Genomic DNA, 26,341 nt, shown 5'->3' on the forward strand with positions numbered 1-26,341 from the left:
CCCAATGGCGCGTCGCCGCCAGACACGGCCCGCCCGAGGTCACAGCAGCCGCCTCTGCGTGTTGGTCGGGCGCGGGGCGTTGTTGTGCGACCAAACGCGCGACCTACCGGGCCGAGATTAATACGGACCGGCTGTTGGTGCTGGCAGCCGCCGCCCGGCGCCCGGCGCCCGGCGCGGCACCGCTCGGACGACGGGACGGCCGCTGCGGCGAGCCGACAGCGGCGCGGCGCTCGCTGCACGGCCGATGATCGGGCGAGCCGGGGCGTTTTTTTTGTGCGGAGTCTGGTCACACCATGGATGGCCCTGACGGATGACCGGTCCCTTGCCATTGTTCTCGGTCTCATTTGCGCGGCGCTGGCCATGGCCCCGATACCACTGCGGTAGTCTGGCAGGGCTCCACGACCGCCAACGCCCAGAATTTTTGCACGCTTGGCAAGTCGTGGAACGAAAAGATGAGCATCAGGAGCGACACCCATTCGCGGACTTGCCTGACGATATGCACCCGTGGAAAGTCGCAATGCAGATCTCTAGTTCTGCACCAGTGTGTATTGTTCCACTCGCTGCTGTCTGCCACATGCCATATTGTGGCCTGGTGAAAGTCGCTGTACATTTAATGAGAGCGCTTTTGCGGTGTTGGATAGGACCGCAGACATGCGCGCATGTGTTCGAGTTGCATGTGGGTAGAGTGCACCACTGGGCCCATGCGCAGCGCACATCCGTGTTCTAAGCGACTGCACAGGTCTGAAGTCACGGGCACGAGGCGGGCACACGCCCCGTGCGGGTGGTGCGTGCGGTTGGTGCAGCTGGTGCAGGCTGACCGCTGAGCCTGCTCGGGGCCCCCGCGTGCTCGGCAGGCCCGCCCTGCGGCTGGGCGACGGGCCGGGCAGTGACCGGACCAGCCGGTGAGCGCCACCGTCACCGCCGGAGGACCGGCCGCCGCTCGCCCGCCGCGACAGGGCCCCGCCACCGACAGCTGCTCGGGAGCGGCCACTGTGGCGGCCCCGGACCGGTCCGGCACGGACGCTGCGCCGGTCCGAGGCGGACCAGCTGGTGGCCGTGGGGCACGGCTGGTCGTGTGTCACGCGGGCGTCGGCTCAAGTGGGGTCAGGTCGGTCCACTGACGGGTAGACGCGACTGCAGCCACAGTCAGGCTGGGTGCTGACGAGTAAACGGGGCGGTCAGGGCCGGACACGCTGACCTTGTTGGCCCATCGATGTCCTCTGGGGTCTCGGATCCCAACGGTGCCCTGTCCGGGCAGATTTCACTGGTGGAGCTAAGCTTCGTCGCTGCCTCGCCAGGCCGGCACGACAGGTCCCAACAGGATACCAACAGGATTTGTGCTTTTTTTACTGCTGCTGCATGATATCACAGCCCATACCAGGTATCCGGCCCGGTGGGAAATGCAGCGGATGCTGATGTTTCTCGTTCGGTGAGGACAAATTGGTCCCGGTCACCAGTGACCCCTCCGGCTGAAGTGGTTGAGTCAGCTGTAGGCGGCGCGCTTCACGTCGATTTCAGCCGAAGGCTTCCGTATCGACCGCCGATCTTCCTCTCAGCGCGCGTCTGCCGCGGTCTCGGCGTCCTGGTAACGGATGAGATGCCCGCCTGGGTCTCGTCGCCCTCCCAGCTGCGGCCCCGGCCGGCGTCACAGCGGACAATCCGGCCGGTGTCGGGGAGTGTCGGCGTCCGCGCCCCTTCCTCTCTTGTGCCGGAGACCCCACACGCGTGCTGGCCCCAGCCGGCGGCACGTGCGGCGGTACGGTGACACCTGACCGACCGTGCTGGCCCCAGCCGGCGCCACGTGCGTACGGCGTCACCTGACCGGGCCAGCGCTGCCGATCGGCAGACCGGAACAGCCGCTGAGCCGCCCCGACGGACGCCGCTAACGATGTCCGCCAAGTAGGCGGCTCTGGCGGATGGTGTCGACAGAGCTCGGAAAACGGACGCCCCAGTGGATGGCGTTAACAACATCCGGCAACGGTCTCCGGCTGCCCGCTCTGCGTCGGCACGGCCTCGTTTTGCGGACGTGAGGTGCACACGAAGCCCGGTCGTGCTGCGAGCGTGGGCCGGAGAATGGGAAGAAGGCGAGCGGCTCGACCAGCGAGCTTTTCCTCGCAACAGCGACACGGTCGCTGTGAGGCAAGGAAAGGTGGCGGGTGGGGTGGGCCTCCACTGAGACACAAGTGTGGTGGGGTGGCTGGGGCCCTCTCTTGTGATGGAAATGGGAACGTTCAGACGCGACGTTCTCACCGTCAGACGAGTAGGAGCAGGTGTCTAGGCTGTCCCCGTCAGACGGGCATTGAGGCGTCGATACAGCTCGGCACGTGACGCAGCCGCTGCCGGTGTGCCGCTGCCGGGGTCGGCGGCGTCTCCCCGGCGAGAGGCACCCGCCAGGAGAGCGGGCGGCGGCGTGGCCCGCCGCGCCACATCATCTAATGGACGCCACTCCAACAGTATTAAGGAGCACCGCGGTGGCAGTCGGCGCTGAGTGCGGGCGCCGCTCCCCGCTGCGGCGGCAAGCTGAACCGCGCGGCGGGCCGGGTCCTGAGTCCAGTGGGGGGTCCGCGTCCCGTCCGCAGCGATCCGGTGCCCTGGACACAGTGGTGCAGGTCCTGGAGACAGGGGTGTGGGTTCTGCGTCACCAGTCAGGTCCGAGGCCTCGGATCCAGCCGGCTCCGGGTGACGCATGTACTGCCGCAGAGCGATCAGTCCAGACGGTGTTGCGGCCGCGTGCCCTGCCGTGCGGACGGCCGTGTAGGCTTCAGGCGCCCAGCACGCGCCGCCGCTGCCTGCCGGCCGCAGTCCGGTGAGACGGCTCGCGCACCCCCGCCCCCACCGTCCGGGCCGGCCGGCCGCTGGCTGGCACGCAGAGGCGCCCATTGCGGTGTGTGTGCCGTGACCCAGGTCAGGGTCGGCCGGGGCCAGCGCGCGCTGCCCTGTTCAGCCGCGCTAAGGCGCACCGTCGAGCGGCGGGGACGCTCCGCCAAAACAGGCCAGACATCGAGAGAGCGCAGACTGAACACACGACACTGAACGGTTAAGATGTAGTTAGAAGAGTCGTCGGCAGGTGAGGGCACCAAACGCGTCACGGACGCCTCTACACAAGCAGGGCGCCGGACGTGGCCGGTGGAGCTGCCGTGGCAGGGAAAGTCAGCCTCTCTCCGCTCTGTAGCAGAGGCTGTCAAGCAGGCTGAGCCGCGCGGCCGCCAGCCGGCATCGGATGTTAGGCCGAGGCTAGGCCAGCTCAGCTCAGCCGCCGCCCCGGCCGGTCGGGAAGAGACTTCACATCGACACGGCGCGGGCGGGCGTGTCGTCCGGGGTCGGTCGGCGACGGTGACCTGTCGTGTCCGAGCGATGGTGGCTGGCCGCGCCGCGTCCGCCAGCCGCCCTCCGGACCGGCGGGACAGCTATCGAGCCGACAGATCGCAGCCCAACCGGTCCGGCGCCGGTCGCCGACCGCGGCGCTGCGGCCCGTCCCGCCACCGGTCCTGCCGCCGCAGACAGGCACTCGGTTCGGCAGATTTCGACACAGACGTGCATTCGATCATGCACGTCTGTCTTTAGATCCAACAGCGACTCACATGATGGGTCGGCATGTCTCGCTCGTATGCACTTTGTTGCACTGAACTTGTACTAAAGTCGACGGATATCGCTGCGAGTTATTGGTCCTCGTGCGAGCGCTACCACAAATATTACCTTTTTTGACGTGCATATTTGGGAATCCTGCGTGACGCTCGTGTTTCGTTGTTGTGAGTCCCCGCGAATTGTAAGTTACGCATTATTAGATGTTGCCAGTATGTATTATTATATTCGAAATCATTATTTTGCTTGATTCCGCTCCAGCGGAATCGATTCGTTCTCTGTCCCACAAGGTATGGAGTTTATCCAGCCTGACCCAATGCATGACGTTTGTTCCGATTCTGAACCATAGCGTTTGGGATTGATTCGGATTCTGAACCATGATGTTGTGGTTGATTCTGATTCTACCTCATTGCATAAGGTTGATTTTTACTCTGATTCTGAACGTTCAGCGCCTGAAGGCGACTCCGACTCCGACTCATGGAATCTGATTCATTTCCAGAATCGATCGTCGATTGAACTGGTTCCGGTGATGACAGTTTGTGAGTTAACACATCAAGATATATGACCTTCATAAAAGCCCAAACGGGGCATTTGGTTCGCCAGTGATTCAGTTATAACAACTGTCTCCATGTGTTGCACGTGGAGGCCATGAGACCCTGAACATGTCATGTCCCAGACTTTTCTATTTGGGTTGATTCACGGACGACTTGATCGACTCAACTCGGACTCCGACGCGAAAGGAAATTTTAAAAAAGTATTTCACCCACACTCCACGGCTCCTCCCAACTTCAGTTGGCTTCTGACTACGTCACGTCCACACTTTGGGGAGCACAAGTCAGACTCCTGTGTAGAATTTTCCCTGTTTGGCTCACTGTACTCCACACTACTTTGTCTGGGTTAAAACACGTGCTGGTGCTGAGTGGTCTCTTTTCCGGATAACAAATATTTGGTCTCCACCGTCATGTGAATGGTGAGCACCAGAGCTCAAAGCAGAACAAACAAACCCCGCTGCCGCGCTCAACTCCATGCTGCCTGGCTTGGACGGCGGTGACAGAGATGCGATATGTGTAAATACACATATCACGGCGTTGCCATTCGCGTTTCTGCTTGTTGTTTTGTTATTTTCTACGCCACGAAACACGTGGAACATTTCTTGGTACGTTCTGACTCACCAACCAGACCACAGGTCAACGGTAGCTTCATGCTTTGTCTGGAGCTACAGCACTGTTCACCACGCAGCAGGGAACACGAGGAGGAGTGGGCGACCCGTAGCCAACCAGTGAAATTGGACTGCTTTCATCACGCAAAATGTCAACTTCAAGCCTTCTTAACGAGATATTCTGCGCAAATAAAAACTTTTTTCACTGCCTCTTCCTTTTTACTAACACCCTTAGACGTAACGTAGGGCTCCTTCCTCAAATGGAATGTAGTCTTATTCCAGCGGCAAATAATCTAGATCACTTATAGAGCTACGCCACGGCTCATGAAATCCGTTGTCCTAGTAATTATAGCCGTCGGAAGAGCGTCAGTTCTACATACATGCTGCCGAAGAAAGTAACTGCGTACTTCATCAAGGTTGTGTGTTACTCTTCAAGAAGACTTCACTCACTTTTCAGGTTTCCCAAAAAGGCTTCAGCTACGCGATTTGCTTAAAACTGTCATGACACGTTAGTGCTTAAGCGGTCTTACGGTGTAAACAGCATGATTTTGCGAAACAACATCCTGGGAATAACGTGTAATCCTGTTTTCGACAGAAGCGTATGATTGGAACCTGTTGTTTTTAATACCTGAAAAGTAAGTGACGTCTTCTGGGAGGACACCCGCAACGGTCGTGTCGCAGCAACACATCTTAGTAGTACAATGGTACAAGATATGTCCACGCGCTGGATTCTATGAAGTAATGATTAGTGTAAGCGTCTTAGAGACGGTCAGTAAGAAATCAGCGCATCTGCTGATTTTTCAGAAAGTACACGATGTGATGTCTTGCGATATCTTCAGAAAGTACACGATGATTCAGTACACGATGTCATCACGGCGCGTTTGGTTGCACTGCTTCGCGCGGATGGACTCACTTCTAGGAGAAAAATGCCGCTTCATTGGTCCTCTACCGCCTTGATCGACCCGTTTCGGGGAATCATTCGTGTTTCCATGAAAAACGTTCAGTCCACGCAACAAATCAAATGCTGAACGAAATTGGCACGCCTGGTACGCGGGTGTAGTTTTTGAAACTGACTGCAGGTGTACTCGGATCAATGCTGGATCGCCAGCCGCTGGTTCCCCGGACAGTGCTCAGACATAGCGGGCGGTGTTCTCGGACGATGGCCGGCTGAGAACTCCTTGGGGCAGTCCGACGCGACCAGCTGGGGAGGCGGCTTACAAGCACGTGGATCGTGGGCGCTTCCGCGAGGCGTTCTCGGAGTCTCCAGCTGAGTCGATAGTCTCCTGCTGTGGACAGCGAGTAATGGAGACGCACCGGCCGACTGCCTGGGGCACAACAGTGCGACGCATATGGGCGGAGAGAGGGCGAGAGAAATGAACGGCCGGCGGCTAGGTAAGGAGGGAGAGCGAGAGCGGCAGAGACGTACCAGGCGGACTGGTGGTGCCGGATGAGCCCGACAGAGAGACGGAGCGGCACCGGGGCGGGGACGGGGAGCGTCCACCGCCGCCGGCCCTGTCGGCGTCGACGGCGGCTGCGCGCGCGGAGCCGTTGTGCGCAGCGGCCGGTCCGTCGGCGCCGGCGGCCGCCGCGCCCCGCGCCGCCGCGCCGCCGCGCCCCGACTACCTGTGGCAGTGGCCGGCGCGAGCGCACACCGAACGCACGGCGCCGCCACCGAGCGGGCACGCGAGCCAACGGGCGAGAGAAGGAGAGAAAGAGCGCGAGCCGCCGCTGGGAACGGAGCGGAGCCGGCGCTGCGGCGTGCGCGCGCGTGTGGCGCCGCCCGCATGGCGCGACGCTCGCCGCTGTGACGCCCGTGAGACGGCCGCGGCGCGAGCGGGTGCAGTGTGATGGAGGCGGCTCCGGCTCCGGCCGCCGCGGCCGGCAAAGCTCCACAGCTGACGGGTAAATACGTGACGGCCGCCGGCCTCTGTTTACCGCGCCGGGGTCGGGCGGCGCGCCCCGCGTCCCGTCCGCCGGCCCGGCGCGAGCGCCACCCGCGCGCCAGGCGCCCCCGGCAGATAGGCCGCGCCGCTGATGGCTGGTGGTGTCTGCTCTTCGGATCCCGCGTTCAATGACGTGGCCGTAGTGAAAATAATGGCGGGCAGTCGCTGGCACGCAGGGCTGTAATGTGTGTTCGTCAAATGTGGAATGATGCGGGGAAATTCAATGTCGAGTCCGTTGTTTCTACCATCAAAACACCTTCTTGGCATGATGTTATGGACGTCGCGGAGATAGTGGGAAGACTGGCCGCAGTTTAACATGTTTGTTTTCGAAATGATAATTATAGCTTTCCATCAACTAACAATGAGTAAACAATGTCCAAATTCGGTTATTCGACGTGGTAATGCAATCATCACCGCAAAAGTGTGAATGTGAAGAGAAAGAAGCCCAGTAATAGCATCGTCCCTTGCGCGCAGGCGTCACATACGTCCCTTGAACGTTGGCTATCATGTGTAAGACAGACGCTTTGAAATGGTAAAAGTCACATCTACTAGCGGATTTCATAATTGAAATGTTTACGTATGGGACAAGCATGATAGGAGTCCAATCCCATGCAACAAATTAAAATCCAATCCTCTCATCTATCACCGTTTTCACAAATCTTCAGCCTCATTTAATCCGAGGAAACATAAATATGTTCCTGATAATCCTACACCAACCCGTCATATTTTAGCTCTTTGAGCCTTACATGGAACATGCAACGTACATGAGCAGTGAAGTGCTTGTTCTTAAGGCGTCACTCTTGACAGCGTCTGGTCCGTTTCAAAATCGTTTGGCAGGCCAGCGACGTCATGCATTTTCATTCCCAAGACGCGTGTTTTTGCAGTGCAAAATGCCGCGAATACAGCGTAGTCAACTGCAGGGATTGATATATGATCCTCGGATCTATCCAGTCCATGGGGAGTCCCTGTATTTATGCACAAACATAAATTTTGGCGGGCGTTTATAACCATTTGAATGGTTATTTGGGAAGTTAGCGTTTCCCATCATCGTAAGTTAGCGTTCTCCGGGAATAATTAATGTGCCTCGGATCCGCGTGCTATCACGCTCATCTTGCTTTCATTCGACAAGCTGGTAGACTCGCAGCAGTTGTGTGTTACGGTTTTCTGGTTTGTTTTTGTGGCAGTTTCCGACAAATTTATTTAAATTTTGCTGAATTATCACTAGCGCAGTTTTATCACCACGGCTTTTCGATTTGCGCGCCAAATCATACTTCCCTTCAGAAATCAGAAGTGCGCTGTTTACGGCTCTACCAAGAGGAAGCTAGATTACTCAGTTGTTAACTATTGCTACGTGAAAAAGAGTGAAATACACCGATAATTGCAAATGTCATATGACGGGTCCCGACGGATGTTGTGGATGTTCGTTCAAAGCAAAGAGCTTTGTTCTACTCGAGCTTCGGCATTTCGTGGATTTAGAGCGACTCTCTGCCTTGCTTTAGGGCATATCTCTGCCTTGCTCTAGAGCACGTCTCCGCCTTGTTTTAGAGCGCATCTCTGCCTTGCTATAGAGCGCGTCTCGGCTCTGCTTTAGGGCGCGTTTCTGCCTTGCTTTAGAGGGCGTCTCTGCCTTGCTCTAGGGCGCGTCGCTGTCTTGCTTTAGGGCGCGTCTCTGCCTTGCTTAGGGGCGCTGCCGAGCAAAGTTCGCAGGCGTCCTCCGCCTAGCCTTGAAACGAGCTTTCCGACTTGGCTTTGCGCACCTACCTTTGGCTTTTTGTGCTCCCTAGCTGGTGTTGACTTGTGTCGACTGAACTGAAGTGAAACGCGAGTTAAAATGGAGGCTGCTAACGGGCGCGTCATCCCAGCGATACACCAGTCCTGTTCGTATGACTCTGAGATCAATAGTGGAGTTCGTCCGCGCCGCAGCCGGGTGTACTGATCCCCGGATGTGTCGTGATAGGGGTGCAGCTTATTGGCGACTCGGATGATCCGAGTGCAGCTTATTGACGACCCGGCTGTGTGTCCGCGGCGCGTGCCGACCTTGAGGCGTTAGGCATGGCCGGAGGGATGGGGCGCCGCGGAGGAAGTATGCGGCGGCTTGATCGCCACGCCACCCAAGCACTGATCTTCCCATGATCAGGCTGGCAAGAACGCGCCACGAAATCTGGTGATGGGATTTCTGCGTGATGTGTTCCGACATTTCCGATAAAGGCAACGCCAGTAGATAAGGCATCATCTGGGTCGCAGAAATCCCCGATGCCAGTGGATTTCCACAGTCAAAGTGCTGCTTGGCCCTGCTCTCGCCAAGCGTGGCAGGCCCTGGAGCTACAGGTTTCCCCACCGCCTCTTTCGGTGGACGCGGCAGGCGGCTGTGCTCGCCGCTGCGGCACCGGTCGCCGCCGCGCTGTCCGGCTGTGTCTCTGTGCACCAGGACCGCTGACGCGGCGCAGACGCAAACGCAGCGCCCGTCTCGGCCGGCCCGGGAGCCGTCCGACCGGTCACGGCCGCCGAGCCGGGCCTTCGCCGCGGCCGGCCGATGTAGGACACGCCTCAGGGGCGCCGAGCGCCGCCTCCCTGGCGTCAGCGGCTCTTCCGCTGGGAGGAGACGCTGACCCCGCTGGACACGAGGAGTCGGACCTGGGCCGGGCCCCTCTGCGGGCGGCCCGAGCAAAATCCAGTTAGCAGCCGCTTCCAGGTCAGTGGCACGTAGCTGCGGGCCCCGAGGGGACGACAGCCTGACAGTAAACGCGTCTTATTCGTCTCAGCTCGCTGCTAGAAGAGTGGTTTGGGGACCGAGAGCCTGACAGTAAACGCGTCTCGTTCGCTGCAGTCCGCTGCTAGAAAAGTGGTCGGCGGCTGGAGGCGGACGGTAAGCGCGCCTCATTTGCTTTATCCCGCTGCTGGAAGTGGCTTCCGTGACAAGGCATGTTTTTTTAGCGTGTGGACGGACTCGCTTGCACCACCGATAAGGCTTGTTGCAGGAATTGACAAATGGGCAGTGGCCGGCGGCCATGCACCGCTCGACTCCGCATGCACGACCATTTTTGGACCGCGTCGCCGCAGACAGTTCCGCCGCCCGCCTCATCTCGAGCGCTAGCGTCGTCGTCTGACACTTGGCCGGGCTGCAAGCGGGCCGACGGGCAGCGGCGGCCGTGCGCCGGCCGCGCCCGACCGGCTGACCCGGGGCGTCACGCGGCGTGCGGCGCCGCTCTCCAGCGCGGCCGGCGCCGCGGACGACAGGCGGGCCGATCACGCGCCGGGCGGCTGGCTGGGCGCCGGGCGCCCGGCACGTGACCATGATGTGCCGGTGCGGCGGCGACCTGGCGCCACCGGGACACGGCCACGCGGCGTGCGCGGTGCCACCGACGGCCTGGCGGACAGGAGGCTGGAGGCACGCGAGGCTGACGGTGAAGCGATGTGCCGGGAGGTGGCAGGAGTGTGTCCCTGTGGTCGGAGGCGCGCCGGTGCACGTATCACCTCCCGGGAGGAGCCCGTCAGATCGCGTGCCTGGAGGTGCCGGCGGACAGGCGGGCTCGTGGACAGGCGTGTGCCGACGGGCGGAGGGCGGATCACGCCGGCCGGGCCGTGTCCGTGTGCGCGGCGGCGCCTCGGTCGCCTCTCCAGCAAACACGCCGACAGTCGGCCGCGGCCGACGGCCCACACTGATCAATGCCCCGGCCGTTGTTTGCGGCTGGACGACCCGCAAATACGGCCTCAAGCGTGTCGTCGCCGGTAACGATTGGCGCCCGTCTGCTGGCGCCGGCGGCCGAGACGGCCACTCGGCGGCCTGGCGCTCGCCGCCCGCGGCTGGCCGGTTTCCCGCGCGACACTGCACGCGTGGGGACCGGTTGCCGCCTCGGCGCGCGCTGTGACGGCGCAGGGCCGGCCGCTCGGGGCGGCAGACCGGCTTGCAGGCGCCGGCCGGACGGCCCCGCCCCGCGGCCGGCGACCGGCCTCGGCTCGAGCTGGAGCGCCAGCGCTGGCCCGGGCCGGCCGTCCGCGGCGGGGCGCCGCTGCTGGCGGCCCGCGTCGCCTCGCCAGCCGCCGGATCCGGTGGACGCCACGCTGCCAAGTGTCGGCTCCGTCGACGGCGGTTCTGGGCGCGGCCGGCCCGCCGGCGCGGCGCACCGCACGGGCGGCTGGAGCCGGACAGCAGATATCAGCTGACGCTCCGGCACCAGCGCGGCAGGTTCGACCGCCCTAATGAGGTGACTGCGGAGAAAAGTGTTTATGAACGCTCTGTTTATGTCGGTGCGCTGCGAAGTTGACGTCAAACAGCTGCCTGGCAAGATATCTCGTGTAAAGTCTGGGTACTTTGAACTTCGCATGCATGGATGGGGAGCAGTGCAGCAACTTACCGGGAAAAATGCGCCCCATATTCGCGTGCATCAGTGTGGAGCACGGTGTAGGAACTTTCCGGGCGGGAACAGTGCGTCACGTCGCCTGAGAAGAACGCTGTGCGGCCAAGTCTATTTTTACAGAGATTCGCGACAACGTGGCCGCCCCGGCGGGCTTTGAACTTCACCGCCTCCGAGCCGGCCGACAGAGACCGTGGAAGATCACGCCCGAGCGCGGACCGGGTCGAGTTCTGGTCGGCGCCGCGTGGCTGCCTCGTCCTTGACGTGGGCCGCCGACACCACAGTGGCCGGCCGTGTCCCGCGTCCGGCCGCAGCGGACCAGCGGCGCTGGTAACCCGGGCGTTCCTCTCTGAGGGGACCAGAGGGCGGTGTTACCCGGCGAACCCCAGCATACCCCAGCGTGCCCGCCCCATCCAGCCCAAATCTGCGCAGCGGCGCCCGGCTGCCCTCTGTGCGGCCTAGCTGGTGCTGGGCACTATTGTATATATATATATATATATATATATATATATATATAATATATATTTAAGAAATTTATATATAAGAAATTTCGCTAGTTTCCCGCCACATGCGTAAAAAGACAAGATGAGGTACTGTACCAGGAGCGTTTTTTGTAGCATGTGAACCAAGAAAAATCATGCGAAAAATTGTCGTGTTCAGAGTTTTTTCGCATTTGTGTTGCCATATGATACAAATAAAGCGTACATTTCGATAGGCACTGGGTTATTTCATAACTTTGAAATGTCCATCTTTGTATTGAGAAATCTTCCAAATAGAAATGTTCTGTCGAACCTTCTAACATTGTTTATCCGGGGTTAGCTCTGATACAGTCGCCCTATTCCTGGTACAGCACCTCTTTCGAGACATTGTTGGTGTCTGTGCGTTTCTGGGTATGTCCGCACTGCGTCCCTGCAGACACCCCTTTTCAACAAAGCATGTCCTGAAATGTTTACACTGCTGGGACCCCTGCTCATGCTGCGGACAGCGCTACATTGTCCCACAATTTCCGGGCGGATTTTTCAGCGGACGCCGGCCTAATGTAATGATTTATGCGCGGGTGGTGGACGTGTCAGCTGCGGTTAATGTAGCGCAAGCGTAACAAGTTTAAAGGCTCGCTGAAACGGGCACGGCATACCGTGAGCTATGGAATACTGCGAAACGTGACACTGGTAGCATATCACACTGGCGGCCTCAGTGGTATGCCGAAACAGTGTGTCGCTTATATCTGAAGCCGATTACTTCAGAAGCCTTTGTTCCCTAAAGGCGCTTCCGCGAAGTGTTTCGGCGAAGTTATGTGGTTTTAATGTCGGCACAATATGTCATGTCTAACTGAGTGAGTATTTGATCGCTATCGCGCTCAGAATGCCGGCTGGTAGATGCGTCTCTGCGGACGGGTCATCACGTCTCTGCGGATGGGCCTCCGCGTCCCTGTGGATGGGCCTCCGTCTCTCTGCGGATGGGCCTCCGCGTTCCTGCGGATGGGCCTCCGTGTCTCAGCGGATGGGCCTCCGCGTCCCTGCGGATGGGCTATCACGTGTCTGCGGATGGGCCTCCGCGTCTCTGCCGGTGGGCCTCCTCGTCTCTGCGGATGGGCCTCCGTGTCTCAGCGGATGGGCCTCCGCGTCCCTGCGGATGGGCCTCCGCGTCCCTGCGGATGGACCTCCGCGTCCCTGCGCACGGTGTGGTTCGGTGCCGCGGCCTGCTGCAGCGCCAGCAAATGACTGCCGGGATGTGCGACCGGTGCTCGTTAAAACGTTAGGACCCCGCCGAAATTGCCTCACCGCGAGCGGCGAGCTGGCGGCGATGGGTACTCTCCCCGCGAGCTGCCGGGTGTGCTCTCTCCGACTGTGCCCCCTCCCTTCTCTCGCCTCCCCTACTGTCTTTGCCGTTGTTGTGACTCCAGCACCTGTGCGGCTCTGCTCGTCGTCCTTGGAGTGCTGGGCTTGGCTCTCCCCGACCCGGCCGATGTCCGGTGAAGACCCACCCCACTCCGCCCCGCCCGGTGCTGACCGGTGGATGCTGGCGCCGGCCGGGCCGGCCGCCTGCTCGCCTCCACCGCCGCGCCGCGCCCCCGACCGCCGCCGGCCCCTGCATTCGGGACCCGCCGCGCCCCCGGCCGCCGGTCCCGTCCCCTGCAGCTGGGACACGCCGCGGCCTGGTACGCTGCCACCGGCGTAAGGGCAGTGGATGCCCCGTGTCGGCCAACTCAAACTTTGCGGCCCTAGCGATGGATTAGAAAGAGCACATGCATGACATATAGTCGTAAGGGATTTAGTGCACCTTGAAACGGAATATACGATGCGAGCATTTTTCAGGCAGATCATCTTTTAAACCTCAGAGACTTGTATTTGGAAGTGGGTCTTACAACGACAGGCGCGCCGTGCGTCCGTCTTATTTGGGGCGGCCGCCGGTGATGTGGCGCAGGCCGTCCTTGACGTGACCCGGGAGCGGCCGGCCGCCGGCCTCTGAGGGCGGCCCGGCCGGCACCAGGCGCCCGGCGGGGCGCACCTCGGCCGCCCTGAGCGGCGCCGCTCCGGTCAGCGGTCGGTCATGTGGCCGCCGGACGCGCGCGTCTCACCGCCTCTTGTGATGAACTCTGCAGGGCACGTCTGACCGGTGCTCATGGGAGCTTGTTATTGGTGCTGCCGGCACCCGGCGCTCGTCTCCGGACTGCCAGCTGGCTATTGATCCTGAAAGGCTGGACAACGTCAATTGAATGCCGCCGTGCGGCAAGTCATATGCGCCGCCCGCCTGTCCGACCGGCCGGCCTGCCGACTGCTAGCGCCGCGCTGTGAGGCTGGGCTGACGGCAGGGCCGGGTTAGACCGGCGGCAGGGTCAGGGTAGCCTGGCGGCAGAGTCAGGGTAGACTGGCGGCAGAGTCAGGGTAGACTGACAGCAGAGTCGGATTAGGCTGACGGGAGGGTCGGGTTAGAATAGTGGCAGGGTCAGGGTAGACTGGCAGCAGGGTTGGGTCACACTGGCGGCAAGGTCAGGTCAGACTGGCAGCAAGGCCAGGTTAGACTGGCGGCATGGTCAGGTTAGACCGGCGGCAGGGTCGGGTGCGACTGACCCGGTGGTGTGAAGCCGGTCTGACCTGGTGTCGGATTCGCCTGACCTGGCAGCTTTGAGTCAAGTGGCATGGGTCAGCCCATTCCCTCTGCCAAGTCACCTGTCACCAGTTGGCCTGCCCGTAGTGTTGCGTCGTATGTCGCACTGCTCAGTGTCAAGTTGCCTGATGTTCACCCGGTGCAGGTCATGGATTGGGCTGTCCCCGCCACCCTTCAAACGCTGGCTGGGAACAGCCGTGCCTTTTTTGCCCGCGGATGAGGCGCACGCCACTGGCGACGGTTTGAAGGCGTTGCCTGACACTGATAAGTCAAAGCACACGCTAGATCCATGTCATAACTGGACTCAGGTGCGGGGTTTCTTTCTGTTTACGGACAGCTGTTTTTGGGTGGAACACGCGACCCGATGTGGGCCCGATGTGGCACAGCTGGAACATACGCCGAGCGCCAGCGCGTGACGTCACCGGCGCCCGTCCGGAGCCGGTCCGATCGTGCTCATCCAACGGCTCACAGACGGCGATTGGAGAGTGTAGAGCGGGCCGGACCGGAAGCTGGGGTGCCTGCCAGGAGCGAGCCGTGTGCCAGCCAGCGCACGCTCATGTGATGTGAGGATGTTCCACGCTCTCGTAAACTGGTCTGCGAAAGCACGATTACGCTGGTAAAGGCTTCCATGGCATAACTGGAATGATTGAGATCTGCTTTTAGAAAGACGAGCTGTCGTTCGTTCGGATTATGTTCTCAGTGGGCATTAGTTCTGGCGATTGAGCATACCACAGTGACTCGGGGTCGGTCGTCGGAATGCGTGTTTCCTGTGCAGGAGACAGCACAGTTATTTGCAGCGATGACACGTTTAGGCATGTGGCTTGCCTACCCAATGACCGGTTTCCAGTCGATGACTGTCCGCGCTGTCCATATCATGGTGTCATAAAACACAGTATTCCGAATTGTTTACACACCGGCTTTCTTTAGGCTCATGACGTGCCGATCGCATCATAAACAACGAACATTGCCAACACACATGAATTATATTCCAAACAGCGCCTGTTGCACGCGCCCATAAGCCGCCACAGAAAGTACCGCTCTGTTTCAGCAGCTGATTTGCGCGGGGTCTTTTCGGCCGCGCATGAGCACGCGCGCGCAGATCGTGGTCCGCGTGGCTTACTAACGTTCATCGGTATGAATAGCATTCTCGCCACACTTAGTTTCAGGGAGGTGAAGGTGCCCGCGAAGTGTAAGGATTTTAACTGCGCAGACAATTGGATACTTACAATTACTGTATGGAGGGCGAGCGGCCGCCGATGGCGTTGTTGTATGGTAACGACCAATTAGCCGATGCTTCGGTTACACGTGTGCGGCTTTCTGTTGTCCATGAGCCGTATTGCCTTTGCACGCGTCGCAGTTTACATTTTACCAAGCATGTGATTTGAAAGGGTGAATGGTGTCCGCGCCAAGCGTTCGGACTGAGGCCACGGATGCTCGCGCGTGCTCATGACCGCCGGTCCATTGGGTTCCTAAGCATGCGTCAACGTTCTGAAAACCGTTCGGGGCGCGGTGTTTTCCGAATATGTCTACAAAGCTTTCACAGGAGGGCCGCGGGCAGGCGCGCTGCCGCAGGCACGGAATATTCCTCCCATATACATCCGGCTGGACCGCTAATGTGCTGCAGTGATCGCAGCTGCACTCCGGTGCGCGTCCCGGCATCAAAATAGAATCCTGCTCCCGCCGAAGCCTGCCCCGAGCGCCGCCCCTGATCGGCGACTGTTCGGGCGATTGAGCGGCTTCCGCTCAAAGCCCGCCCTAGTGGAGCGTGCTGTTGCATGCGCGGCGCGTGGGCGCGTGCTGCGGCGGCCAGCGCGGAGTGGGGACGGCGCGGCCGCGCCGGGTCCGCCGCCGCCGACAACGGCTTGGCACTCAGACGGGGCGGCGCGCCGGCGTTGGCTGTGCCCGCGGCGGCCGGCGCGGGCCCGGCCAAATGGGGCCCGGCTCGTTTCCCCGCGCACCAGCTGGAACAACTACAATACCGGCCGAGGTCCGCAGCGATCCAACAGCGCCGCCCAAGACGCGTAGCTTCCTACCCTCGTACGTGCAATCGGAGGCGCTTGCATTGCTGCGACCACACCGGCTCGTTCGCACCGCTTGCGGCATCGCATGGTCCCCCGTTGACCGGGCCGGACCGGACCGGGCCATGGGACCGTCCGGTCGACCGGCGGACAAGTGTGCGCTGCAGACGCGCCCACAGCTGGCTAGGACTGGCCTGACGGCCGGCACCTGCGGCGGCGCGACAGTGCCCTCCGCCCGGGCGACGAGAACCCGACTCGTCCGGTGACAGGAGGCGGCGGCAGGAGGACCGGTTTGGCGGCTCCTTCCTGCGCTGTAATCAAATGGACAAATCCGGGCTTAATACCTGGTTTTCGTCTGAACAACAACAGCAATCATCATCAACATATAAATATATCGTTATCAATATCATAAGTAGTTGACGATTTCCAATCCTGAGACATATTTTAGGAGAAGGTGCAAAAGCTGACGCCTAGTCCAGTTAGCGTCCCGTGAAGGAGGTGCACGCCGGGTTTTGCCGGGCGGAAGGGGCCGCCGCATGTCCCGCGGCCCCGAACCGACGCTGGTTAGCGCTGTTCGGCCACTGTTCGGTGGCGTTCGCGCTGTGCAGCCCGCTACCGAACAGACTTGCGTCGCACAGACACCAGCGTTTCCCGCCCGCATTGAATGGGCGCGTGGTAACCCCTAGCCCGATAGCATCGGTGTTTCATGGTGTACTACTCACGTGTAAGTGACGTCGACAGCTCTTATGTATGTATGTATGCGCTTTTTGGCTTCACACGCTCTGACCGCCAAACGTTGTCCATTGAACGTGTGGCTGTCAGATTGTCCATTGTCCATTGTGTGACTCGTTCATCAAGCTTGAATTTACAGATACATACAGGCATGCAGCGAACAATGTTTGGCTTCGCGTTTGGCCCATATTTTTGTCATCGAGTCGTTTTCAATGGTCACAAAATGCCTTGTCACTGACTCTGACGTCGCAGCGTACTCTGCTGGCCATGTAGTGTCTGTGTGCTGTTGGTGCAGCTGCCGCGCTGTCTGCGTAGCCGCGTGGCCGGCGCGCTGGCCGCAGCAGTGCTCTGTGTGTGTGTGTGTGCGTCGCTGCGACTGCTCACCGCCGCCGCTCACCGCGCTGTTCTCGCTTTCAGCCGGGCCTGGCGGCCATGGCGCCGGCGGCGCGCCAGCGGCCGGCGGTGGCGGCGCCAGTTCCGCAGCCCGCCGACAAGCCCCTGAGCTCGGCCTGGGCGGCGGCGCTCGGCGCCACCACCACCATGCAGAACGGCGAGAAGCCGGGCGAGCCGGCGCGGCGCGCGCCACGCCGCCCGGTCAAGGTGCAGCCCGACCGGCCGCCGCGCGCCCTCTTCTGCCTCGGCCTGAAGAACCCGCTCCGGCAGGCCTGCATTCGCATCGTCGAGTGGAAATATCCTTTTGATGGACGCCGCCGGCGGGGTGTGAAAGCGGGGCTGGTGTTGGAGGGAGGGAGGCTGGCTTGGTGGGCTGGGTGAGGGAAGGGCTTCGGGCGCCGCTGATGTAGGAGTGTGGGAGGAGGCTCCGTATCTGAGCAGATATGTCCCATGTCCCACGTCCCATGGAATACGTGGATGTGCGCCGTAACCTATGGCGCCCGAAATTGTCACGCGCGATGAAGACCTCGTGGTTCCGTGCGGCTCGTGCTCAGTATCGATGGTAAACGTTCGCCGGCGGCCCCTGCTAATCCCCACCCGAGGTGCCTCTGTCGCATCGGGCTTAATTTTCCCGCTTTGACTGACCAGAAAATTATGCAGCCCTCCAGAATTATACGAGCCCACTTGACATTCACGCCGCCGGCGTCGCTGTCGCCGTCGCCCCCGCCTTCCGCCTCCGCCGCCGGCGCCGCCTCCCGTAGCCGCTTACGTCACCGCCGCGATGGCGGTGTACGCTTGCGGACCTCATTCTGAGGCAGCGGTGGTGGAGCGGTGGCGGTGGGGGACGTCCCTGGGGATCGGGCCGGCGTCGGTGCGACGGGGCCGACGCAGACGGCGGCGGCGGCGCCAGGAGCGCCAGGAGCGCCAGTCGTGCGGCCCGCGCCGGCCTGCCGACTTGCCCCGCGCCTTCTCCGCGGAGGCACGCGAGGTGAGCCGGCCGCCGCTGTTCCCGGCTCCGTCGGCCCGTGACTCAGGCGCTCAGAAATACCGGCGCGGGCGCGCTGCACGATCGACGAGCGTCGCTGACGACGAGGCGGTGCTCGACGGCCGAGCGGTCGGGCTGACGCCGCCGGACGCGCCGTTCAGAGACGGCGCGCCATCGATCAGGGTCATCACGTGGCGCAGAGTGCCTGCTCCACTTGGCCCCGGACCGGACGAAATGACTTCTGCGCGGCGGCTGTTACGGGCGCGTGACGCCGAACCCCGGCGTGGCGCGTGCCGACGTGCGCGGCTGGGCCCGGTGGCCGTCTAGCCGCGCCGCCGGCTGCGAACGGCGGCCGCGCTGTCAGCCGGCGGGCGGCTGCGGGGCGTCTCGCCGCCGCCGCCGGCTCGGAATGAGGCCTGGCGACAGCGGCGGCCGCTCCAGAGCCGACCGGCGTCGGCCGAGTGGATGCCGGTCCTGGCACGCCACGCCGCCGCGCCGGCTGCTCCGCCGCCCCGCCGCTCGGCCCCGCCTCGCCCGCCCGCCGCTCCGCGCAGCGAGGCCCCGCCGTCGGCCGGACCTGAGAGCCGGGCTGATGTTGCGTGCCAGACGCGTGGGCAGACGGACACCTGCAGACATGCGAATGGGCTGGGAGTGCTGCCGCGTGACGGACGCGGAGACGTGCGGCGCGGCTCTGTCACGTGCTCGCGGAGCAGAGCGGCCAGCCGGCCGGACGGCACGCCGGCGACTGCCAGCCTTGTCCGAAACCAGCACAGCTGGTGACGAAGTGCGCTGGGCAACCAATCCACACTGACAAAGGAGCCTCGGGCACGCCTCTCCGCGCTGAGGACGGGACCGTGACGCACAGACTCGGAGCTCGGCGCCGCCGGCCGGCCGGCCCCCGGTCGCATGTTCGCCGCCCCGCGCTCCGCCCGCCCCCCCCCCCCCCGGCCCTCCGCCCCGCCACCTGGCCAGACCTGCCGTCGGGTGGCCAGCCGGGAGGTCGCTGCCAGCTGGGTGGCTCCGCCGGCCGGCCGGTCGCCGCAGACCGGTTTTAGTCGGAGTCAGGCCGGTTCTGCTGGCCGCTCCGGCGTGGCCACAGCCGGGCCGCGGGCTCGTCAGCGGGCCAACCTCCGCCTGCCATCCAGTGTCGACACAAGTTTCCCAAAAAGGCAGCATCGTCTTTTCTGTGGGCAGTTCCAAACTGGAAGGAAAACGCGGACCAACGTGTTTTTGCTATTATGTCCTCACGTCTTATTGCGTCTCCCCTTAATTAAACTAGTTCTCATATCTTGATTTATGGTACAGTGTTTTGTGCGAAACACTGCAGACCGTAAACTTGAAATATGCAGATCAGAATCAGAATCAGAACGCAGTCTGTGTATGAGTGTGGGACGGCGCGGCCGCCGCTGTCGCGGGTATTGTTCGCGTCTGGGTACAGTGTTTTTGCACCGCCGCTGGCGGAGCCCTTTCCATGTACAGCGCTTTGTGAGCGGGCCCAATTACACAGGTGTGCGCCGGTGGGGCTAACAATGGCGCTCGTCTGCGTCTGCGTCTCATTACGCGCCGGCCGGCCGAGCGAGCCCAGCTGCGAGCGGCGCAGCGGCGCTGCTGGGTCCGGGCGGCGCCGCCTGCAGGCTCGCGGGCGGCGCTGCTGGGTCCGGGCGGCGCCGGCTGCAGCTCGCGGGCGGCGCTGCTGGTCCGGGTGCCGCCGGCTGCAAGCTCGCGGGCGGCGCTGCTGGGTCCGAGCGCCGCCGGCTGCAGGACCGCAGGCAGCGCGAGGCGACCGCGGCTAGGGCGCGACTCAGTTGTGTCAGGCGGCGGTGTCTGCGGCTTAACGATAAACTTGGCAACGGTTAAGCAAACACTGATGTTGAAAGATAGATTCTTGGTAACATTGGAGCACAACGCAGGAATTATTGAGTTCATGAGTTGCACAAATGCAGTTGAAAACGTGAAGTGCTGACAGCAGAAGCAATGGTGAATATGTCTCATCTGCAGGGTCTGTTCACCGCGGTTTCTGGCCACCACCGCCCTGGGGCAGTGACTACCCCGGCATCCCGAACCGACCTCTCGCAGACTGTCCGTACCGTCGCCGCCAGGAACCGCGGCGTGCAGAGGCGCCCACAGGGAGGGGCGGGGAACGGCGCAATCACCATGGAACCAGTACAATGAGTGGGATGGAGCTACGCATGCCCATGCTTGTCAAGTCTCCGCGGGCGCGGCCTTTGGCCCTGCGAAGTGAACGTGTCTGGGCGTCCTTAGTCCGGTACGTAGTGAAGCGGCCAGCAGAGCCAGCGTGTGTTGCTGAGCCCGCCAGCCTACACGGCTCCGCGGCAAAAATTTCCCGACGACGCTGAAGAACTACTCGCGTGGAAAGAGCCAAGCTGGTGGAGCACCCTCGCGGCGCGACGTCTGCCCGACTCCCCACGACGCGTCGTTTTCAAAACCTGCTGTTAGAACAGCTGATCTGTCTGCCAGCGCCCTTGCTGGCTGCGCCCCTGTACTGCCCTACGCCGGACACACGTCTGCCTCTGGTACCAGCGGCCCACGAATGGCCGGCCGATGGTAGAGGCGAGCCGGACCGACCGTGGCGGCCGGGGCGAGCGGGCACAGACCGGCCGAAACCAGGAACCTGGCGGAGGAATGCTCGGTGTGAGACCAATCCTCCCGTAGCTCATTTATCACGACTCCGTGCTTTAAACCACGTTTGTGCTGCTAAGTCATGAATTGAAAAGTGCCTGCAGCATATTTCAATGTCATGGAGCACAGCGACTGCGAGATCAGTTGCCGCCAGGCTGCTGACGAGCCCTGCTCGGAACCAAATACTTTACCGTCCGGCATCGACCGGTCTAGATGTAGCGGCGGTTTGTCATGAGACACAGTCGCTGCACCCGTGGTGTAGGGTCGGTGACGCTGCACCCCTGGTGGAGGATCAGTGGCACTGCACCCCTGGTGCAGAATCAGCGGCGCTGCACCCCTGGTGTAGGATCAGTGGTGTTGCACCCCTGGTGTAAGGTCGACGGTGTCCACCCTGGTGTAGTGTCAGTGATGCTACACCCCTGGTATAGGGTCAGTGACGCTGCACCCCTGGTATAGGGTCATTGACGCTACACCCCTGGTATAGGGTCATTGGCGCTGCATCGCTGGTATAGGGTGGGTGTTGCTGCACCCCTGGTGTAGGGTCAGTGGCACTGCACCCGTGGTGTAGGATCGTTGGCACTGCACCCCTAGTGTATGGCGGGCGGTTCTCCACCCCTGGTGTAGGGTCAGTGGCTCTGCACCCCTGGTGGAGGATTAGCGGCGCTGTACCCCTGGTGTAGGGTCGCTGGTGCTTTACCCCTGGTATAGGGTCAGTTGCACCCCTGGTGTAGGGTCAGTGACGCTGTACCCCTGGTGTAGGGTCAGTGCCGCAGACCCGACAGAAGCGCTCGCCACGTGCGGTGTAGCCTCCCCTTATTGGTCACTGACCGGGTGTTTGTCAGCAGTTTGGGACCTCGTCGGTCCCGTGGTTGCTCGTTGGGTAGTGTATGGCCAGTCGGGCGCTGAAATGGCGCCACATTTGGCCCAGTGGGACCCGAATGTTAGTACCTCCAAGGTGCTATATGACCGAGTTGTGTGCTGTTCATTCGTTGCGTGTGCAGCATATCAGAATTGATTTTCAGCGGTTCATTCCGCCAATAAGGGCGTAAAAACTAAACCGTATCAAGGACAGGAATCAGTAGTAGCTTGTGGGATATTGAAATGCTTCCAATATTGGCATGTGAGATGACTGCTCTATCGCCTGCAGGGTTATAGGATTAAAAATGTCATCGATTCTCGCGTAATGCATGACATTGCTAACGCGTGTGAGTTTTGAATTCACCTATGTAACCTGAATTGAATACCCACGGCACCAGACGGGTTTTGTCGTTAATTTTCGGTTCAATTTGACGTCGCCGGCGAATTCGTTAAATTCTGCATCATTTTGGGTGCCAGAATGTTTAAGCGGGTGTTTTAAACGCCGGTTGACGCCGGTTAACACTATTAACAGCAAACGAAAGTCAAGAACGAAATCGCACGCTAAAAGCGAACAGTGCTAATCGACAGTTCGACAGTTTTGAACAGTGCATTGCCTAAAATTAAGCCATGTGAACACATTTGTATACACATTTTTGTACATCTCATGGTACATATACATTCTGCGAGGTGAAATTTAGAATCGTTCTTATTGTAGGACATGGGTCGCTGCATTGCCAATGTGATCGGCCGGCGTTAGTGGGCCTGGTTTCTTGCGTGACTCCCTTGGTTTCCGGTCCCGGCTGTCCAGCTGACCGCGGAACCCAGGGAATAATGAACTCACAGTAAGCGGATTTTCTTGGGTATTGATTATCACCCAATCACCGTCGTGTTAACGATCTCCGTGACTTCCAGGTAAATCTCACACGTATTAAACAGTCATGCTTCCATGTTGCGTTTCGCTCCGTTTGCCCGCTTGCCCTAGGCTTTGGTCTGTCACAGTCCCTTCGTGCCCTTTTGTCAATTTTTATGTCTTCCAGTGCTTTGGAACCTGTAACCGCTCACACTCATGCCATTAACTAACTGTCTAGCATCGTAACGTGCGCTATCAATCTTTATCTAATCACGGTGCGACCCATGCAAAGTCAATTTCTGCCAGCGATGGCGCGCGCAAAATTTCACCGTTAAAATTGCTTATGGATACATCATTAAACAGTTCGTAGGATTGTCCAGATCTCGGGCTGCCCATCTTCTGTGTCCGTCGGTTCGGAGTCACCCCTTTAAAGGCGCACGACACGTTCGCCTCTGGCCTTTTACGACTCGCTGGTCCCGTGGCAGCGCGGAAAGTGACGTGACGGCTCTTCCGTGACGCCCTCGCGACGGCGTCACCGTCGTCGGCGAGCCGGCCGGGCCGACTTGATTTGCCGTCGGCTGCGACGGGCGGGACTCGCCTGGCGGCTGATTGGTTTTCCAAGCTGGCGTGTCCGGTCGATGGCACGCGCCGCGAGCCGCGACCCCGGCGTCGAGGTCGCGTCACCAGCGGGGGGCAACGAGCTCGCCACCCGTGCGCGGCCCGCCGGCAGCTGCTGACGAGGCCGGCCGTCGCGTGGCGTCGCTGGCGCGCGGCTCGTGCGTCGCGCCGCCGCCGTCCGATGACAGCTCTCGTTCTGCCCGTCTCTCGCGTGTTCTGCTGGCGTCTCGTTGGGCCGCCGACGCTGGCGCTGGTCTGGCCCGGCGTGCGTGCGCCCCGCCCGGCGGGCGGTAGCGCGCCGGGCCGCCGACACAGCGCCGGCGGCCGGTCGGTCACAGACCGGCGTGTTTACTGTCCGTCTGCGGCGGCGGTCGGCCCGAGCCAGGCGGCGTCGTCCAAATAAAAAGCCAAACGGTGCCGCGGGCGGGCGCGACGGAGCGACGGTGGCCGGCCTGTTGCTCGGCCCGGGCCGCGCCGCTGGTCCGCCCCTGGCCCCCCGGCATCGATCGGGAGCTGCGGGCTCGACGCTCATCAGCGGCCGTATCACGCCGCCCACACCTGATACGGCACACGCGGCCGCGTCGCCACCAGCCGCTCCGTCCGGTGCTGGCGCCGCCGGAGCGTCCGCAGTGTCCAGCGCCGAGACCGTGTGCGCGGGCAGGACTGGTCCCCGCGACCGTGTGCGTGGGCAGACTGGTCCCCGCGACCGTGTGCGCGGGCAGACGGTCCCCGCGCACGGATCCACACTGACCTTGTTTGTCTGCCGTTTGCTGCGGCGGCGTCGATAGGTCGATCGGAAGCTGGAATATGACGGGCTTGAAACGCATTGCTGGTGCTGCCCATCGATAGGTTTTGTTTGAAGAGTGCCTTCAGCCGGCTAGTGAGATGCGCGTCGTGTTTTCTCCGTGCTCCCGCTCCATCACCGCGCCCCGTACCGAAACGTACTTATAAACAGGCAATCTCTAATGAGCGCCACATAGTCATGTACTAAGCACGCAATAAGCTGGTTGGTTAGAGCCGTTTATGATGGAGCGTCGGCCGTCTCGGCGAGAGACCACTGGTGCAATCCCTGGTGCAATCCCTGAGAGACTCAGGCAGGAGCTGTCTGAGAGCTCTTCACAGTTACAATAGGTGTATACCCATTTTACGATCTGCTTTTAGGAACTAGAGGCTGTCCATCCCTCAACCAGTGTGCCCCGCATCTCCATCTGCCGGTTGATTGCTGGATCTTTGTCTTGGATTTACACACCCTCCAGCACTTTCCGGTTAACTTTTTGCATACACTTGGCCAGTTTGGTGATATTTTCCGCCAATTCGCATCGAAACAGTGTCCTTCCATAAGCTAATGACATATGCCGATTTGGCGCACCGTCTCGGAGGTGTATCGTCATCCGCTTATGTTGTCGGCGTTTGCTGGGAAGCAATGTATTTGTATTATATCGCGGCTAGTCTTCTAATCAGCCTCGTATGCAATTGACATCCTGCCCTGGTGATGCAGTTCAACTTCAGCTCTTACTACTTCTTCATTTGCTTCTTCATCGCGCGAATGGAAGATTTTGTGGAGCTGCCAAAAGATCTGATTGTCGATATCAGCGAGGTTGTTCGCGATATATCAAGAAACTGCTTCCCAACAAATGCCGACGACATGTAGCTCGCAATTTACCACAAAAGTCCCAGCATATCGAACCTAATTATGAAGAACAATTGGGCAACAAATAACCCACTGCTGAAAATGGCCAACGAGTTTATGTCGGCCTAATGCTGGTCCGAAATGATCTACGGGCTTGAACGCCCTATCGACGACTGCGCACGTTGACCAAACTCATACATCGTCCAGGCTGCGACCCAACTACCAAGGCGGATGACGACGTACCTCCAGGTCGGTGCGCCAAAGCGGCATGTGACGTCAGCTCATACATAGCTCAAATAACACTGTTTCGATGCCGCCGGCTAAATGTATGCAAAAATTTAGACTGAAAGTGCTGGAAGCTGCTTATATCCGGGACAAAGATCCAGCAGTCCGCTGGCAGATTGAGACTCGGGGCACCCTGGTTGTGGGATGGGCAGCACTCGTTCCACAAATAGATCGTAATTGGAGGGGAGGGGGGGGGCAAAACCGGGTAAAGACTTAACCAGTGTTCGGCATTACATGGGGTGCTCTTTAGTTCTTTACATGATAACATCTTTTTTCATAAACCAAATAACCAATTTTGAGCTAGGAAAATGACGAAATGTAATTTTGAACCGACGCGACTACGAATGTTTGGCATATCGCTATATGTGGTTGTGCCTATATCGTCTGGTGATGCTGGCAGAACCAATGAAACGTTGCGAAATTGTGGGATCGATTTATTCGGAAAATTGAATAATTATCTAACAAGTAAGCCAATGTCAATATTGTATATGCATGTATATATATATATATATATATATATATATATATATATATATATATATATATATATATGCCCACATAGCGAATTGATTTTGCTTTGCCGAGGTGCCGTGAATGGATTATGTGTGCATGTCACTTTTGAGAAACTTCCCTCTATTTCCCGCGATAAAAGTCCAAAACATCAAGTACCAACCACCTGGTGTGGAATATCCCACGACCCCGTAGCCGGTCCTCAGTGCAGCCGGCCCACTGCGTGGCAGCTGTCCTGGCCCTGGCTGTGCCGTCCGCGCGCGCAGCTGCCATTGCCCGATGGACGCTGGGGTGGGGGTCAGGTCAGGTCAGGTCAGGTTACGGGGCCGGCGCTGTGCCCCGGCAGCCAAGCGGCGTGGCGACACGTGCCGGAGCCCGACGTCCGCCGGACTGCGGGCAACGAGGCGCGGCGTGGCGTACCACATCCGCTGCCCCACAACAAGATCAGCACACGGCTGTGGAGGGAGAGGGAGAGAGACAGAGAGAGAGAGAGAGAGAGAGAGAGAGAGAGAGAGAGAGAGAGAGAGAGAGAGAGAGAGAGAGAGAGAGAGAGAGAGAGAGAGAGAGGAGAGGGAGAGAGGAGAGGGTAGAGAGAGAGAGAGAGCAGGGAGAGGAGAGAGGGTAGGGAGGGGGCGAGAGAGAGAGAGAGAGAAGAGGAGACAGGAGAAGAGGAGA

General features: G+C 60.4%; 1 protein-coding gene across 3 annotated transcripts in view; it reads left to right on the top strand.

The window, feature by feature from the left end:
* The window catches only part of LOC119110816 (muscle calcium channel subunit alpha-1), a 63,306-nt gene that overhangs the window by 26,734 nt on the left and 10,231 nt on the right, over positions 1-26,341 (top strand). For all 3 annotated transcript variants that reach the window (XM_037234685.1, XM_037234687.1, XM_037234686.1), the window contains one exon: positions 17,315-17,586. In XM_037234685.1, coding sequence (XP_037090580.1) covers positions 17,330-17,586 — 257 coding nt within the window. In that variant the 5' untranslated portion in view covers positions 17,315-17,329. The remainder of the gene's footprint in view (positions 1-17,314; positions 17,587-26,341) is intronic.

The sequence above is a fragment of the Pollicipes pollicipes genome, unplaced genomic scaffold (genome assembly GCF_011947565.3).
Source record: "Pollicipes pollicipes isolate AB1234 unplaced genomic scaffold, Ppol_2.1 Scaffold_7236;HRSCAF=8622_pilon_pilon_pilon, whole genome shotgun sequence".
Lineage (NCBI taxonomy): Eukaryota > Metazoa > Arthropoda > Thecostraca > Pollicipedomorpha > Pollicipedidae > Pollicipes > Pollicipes pollicipes.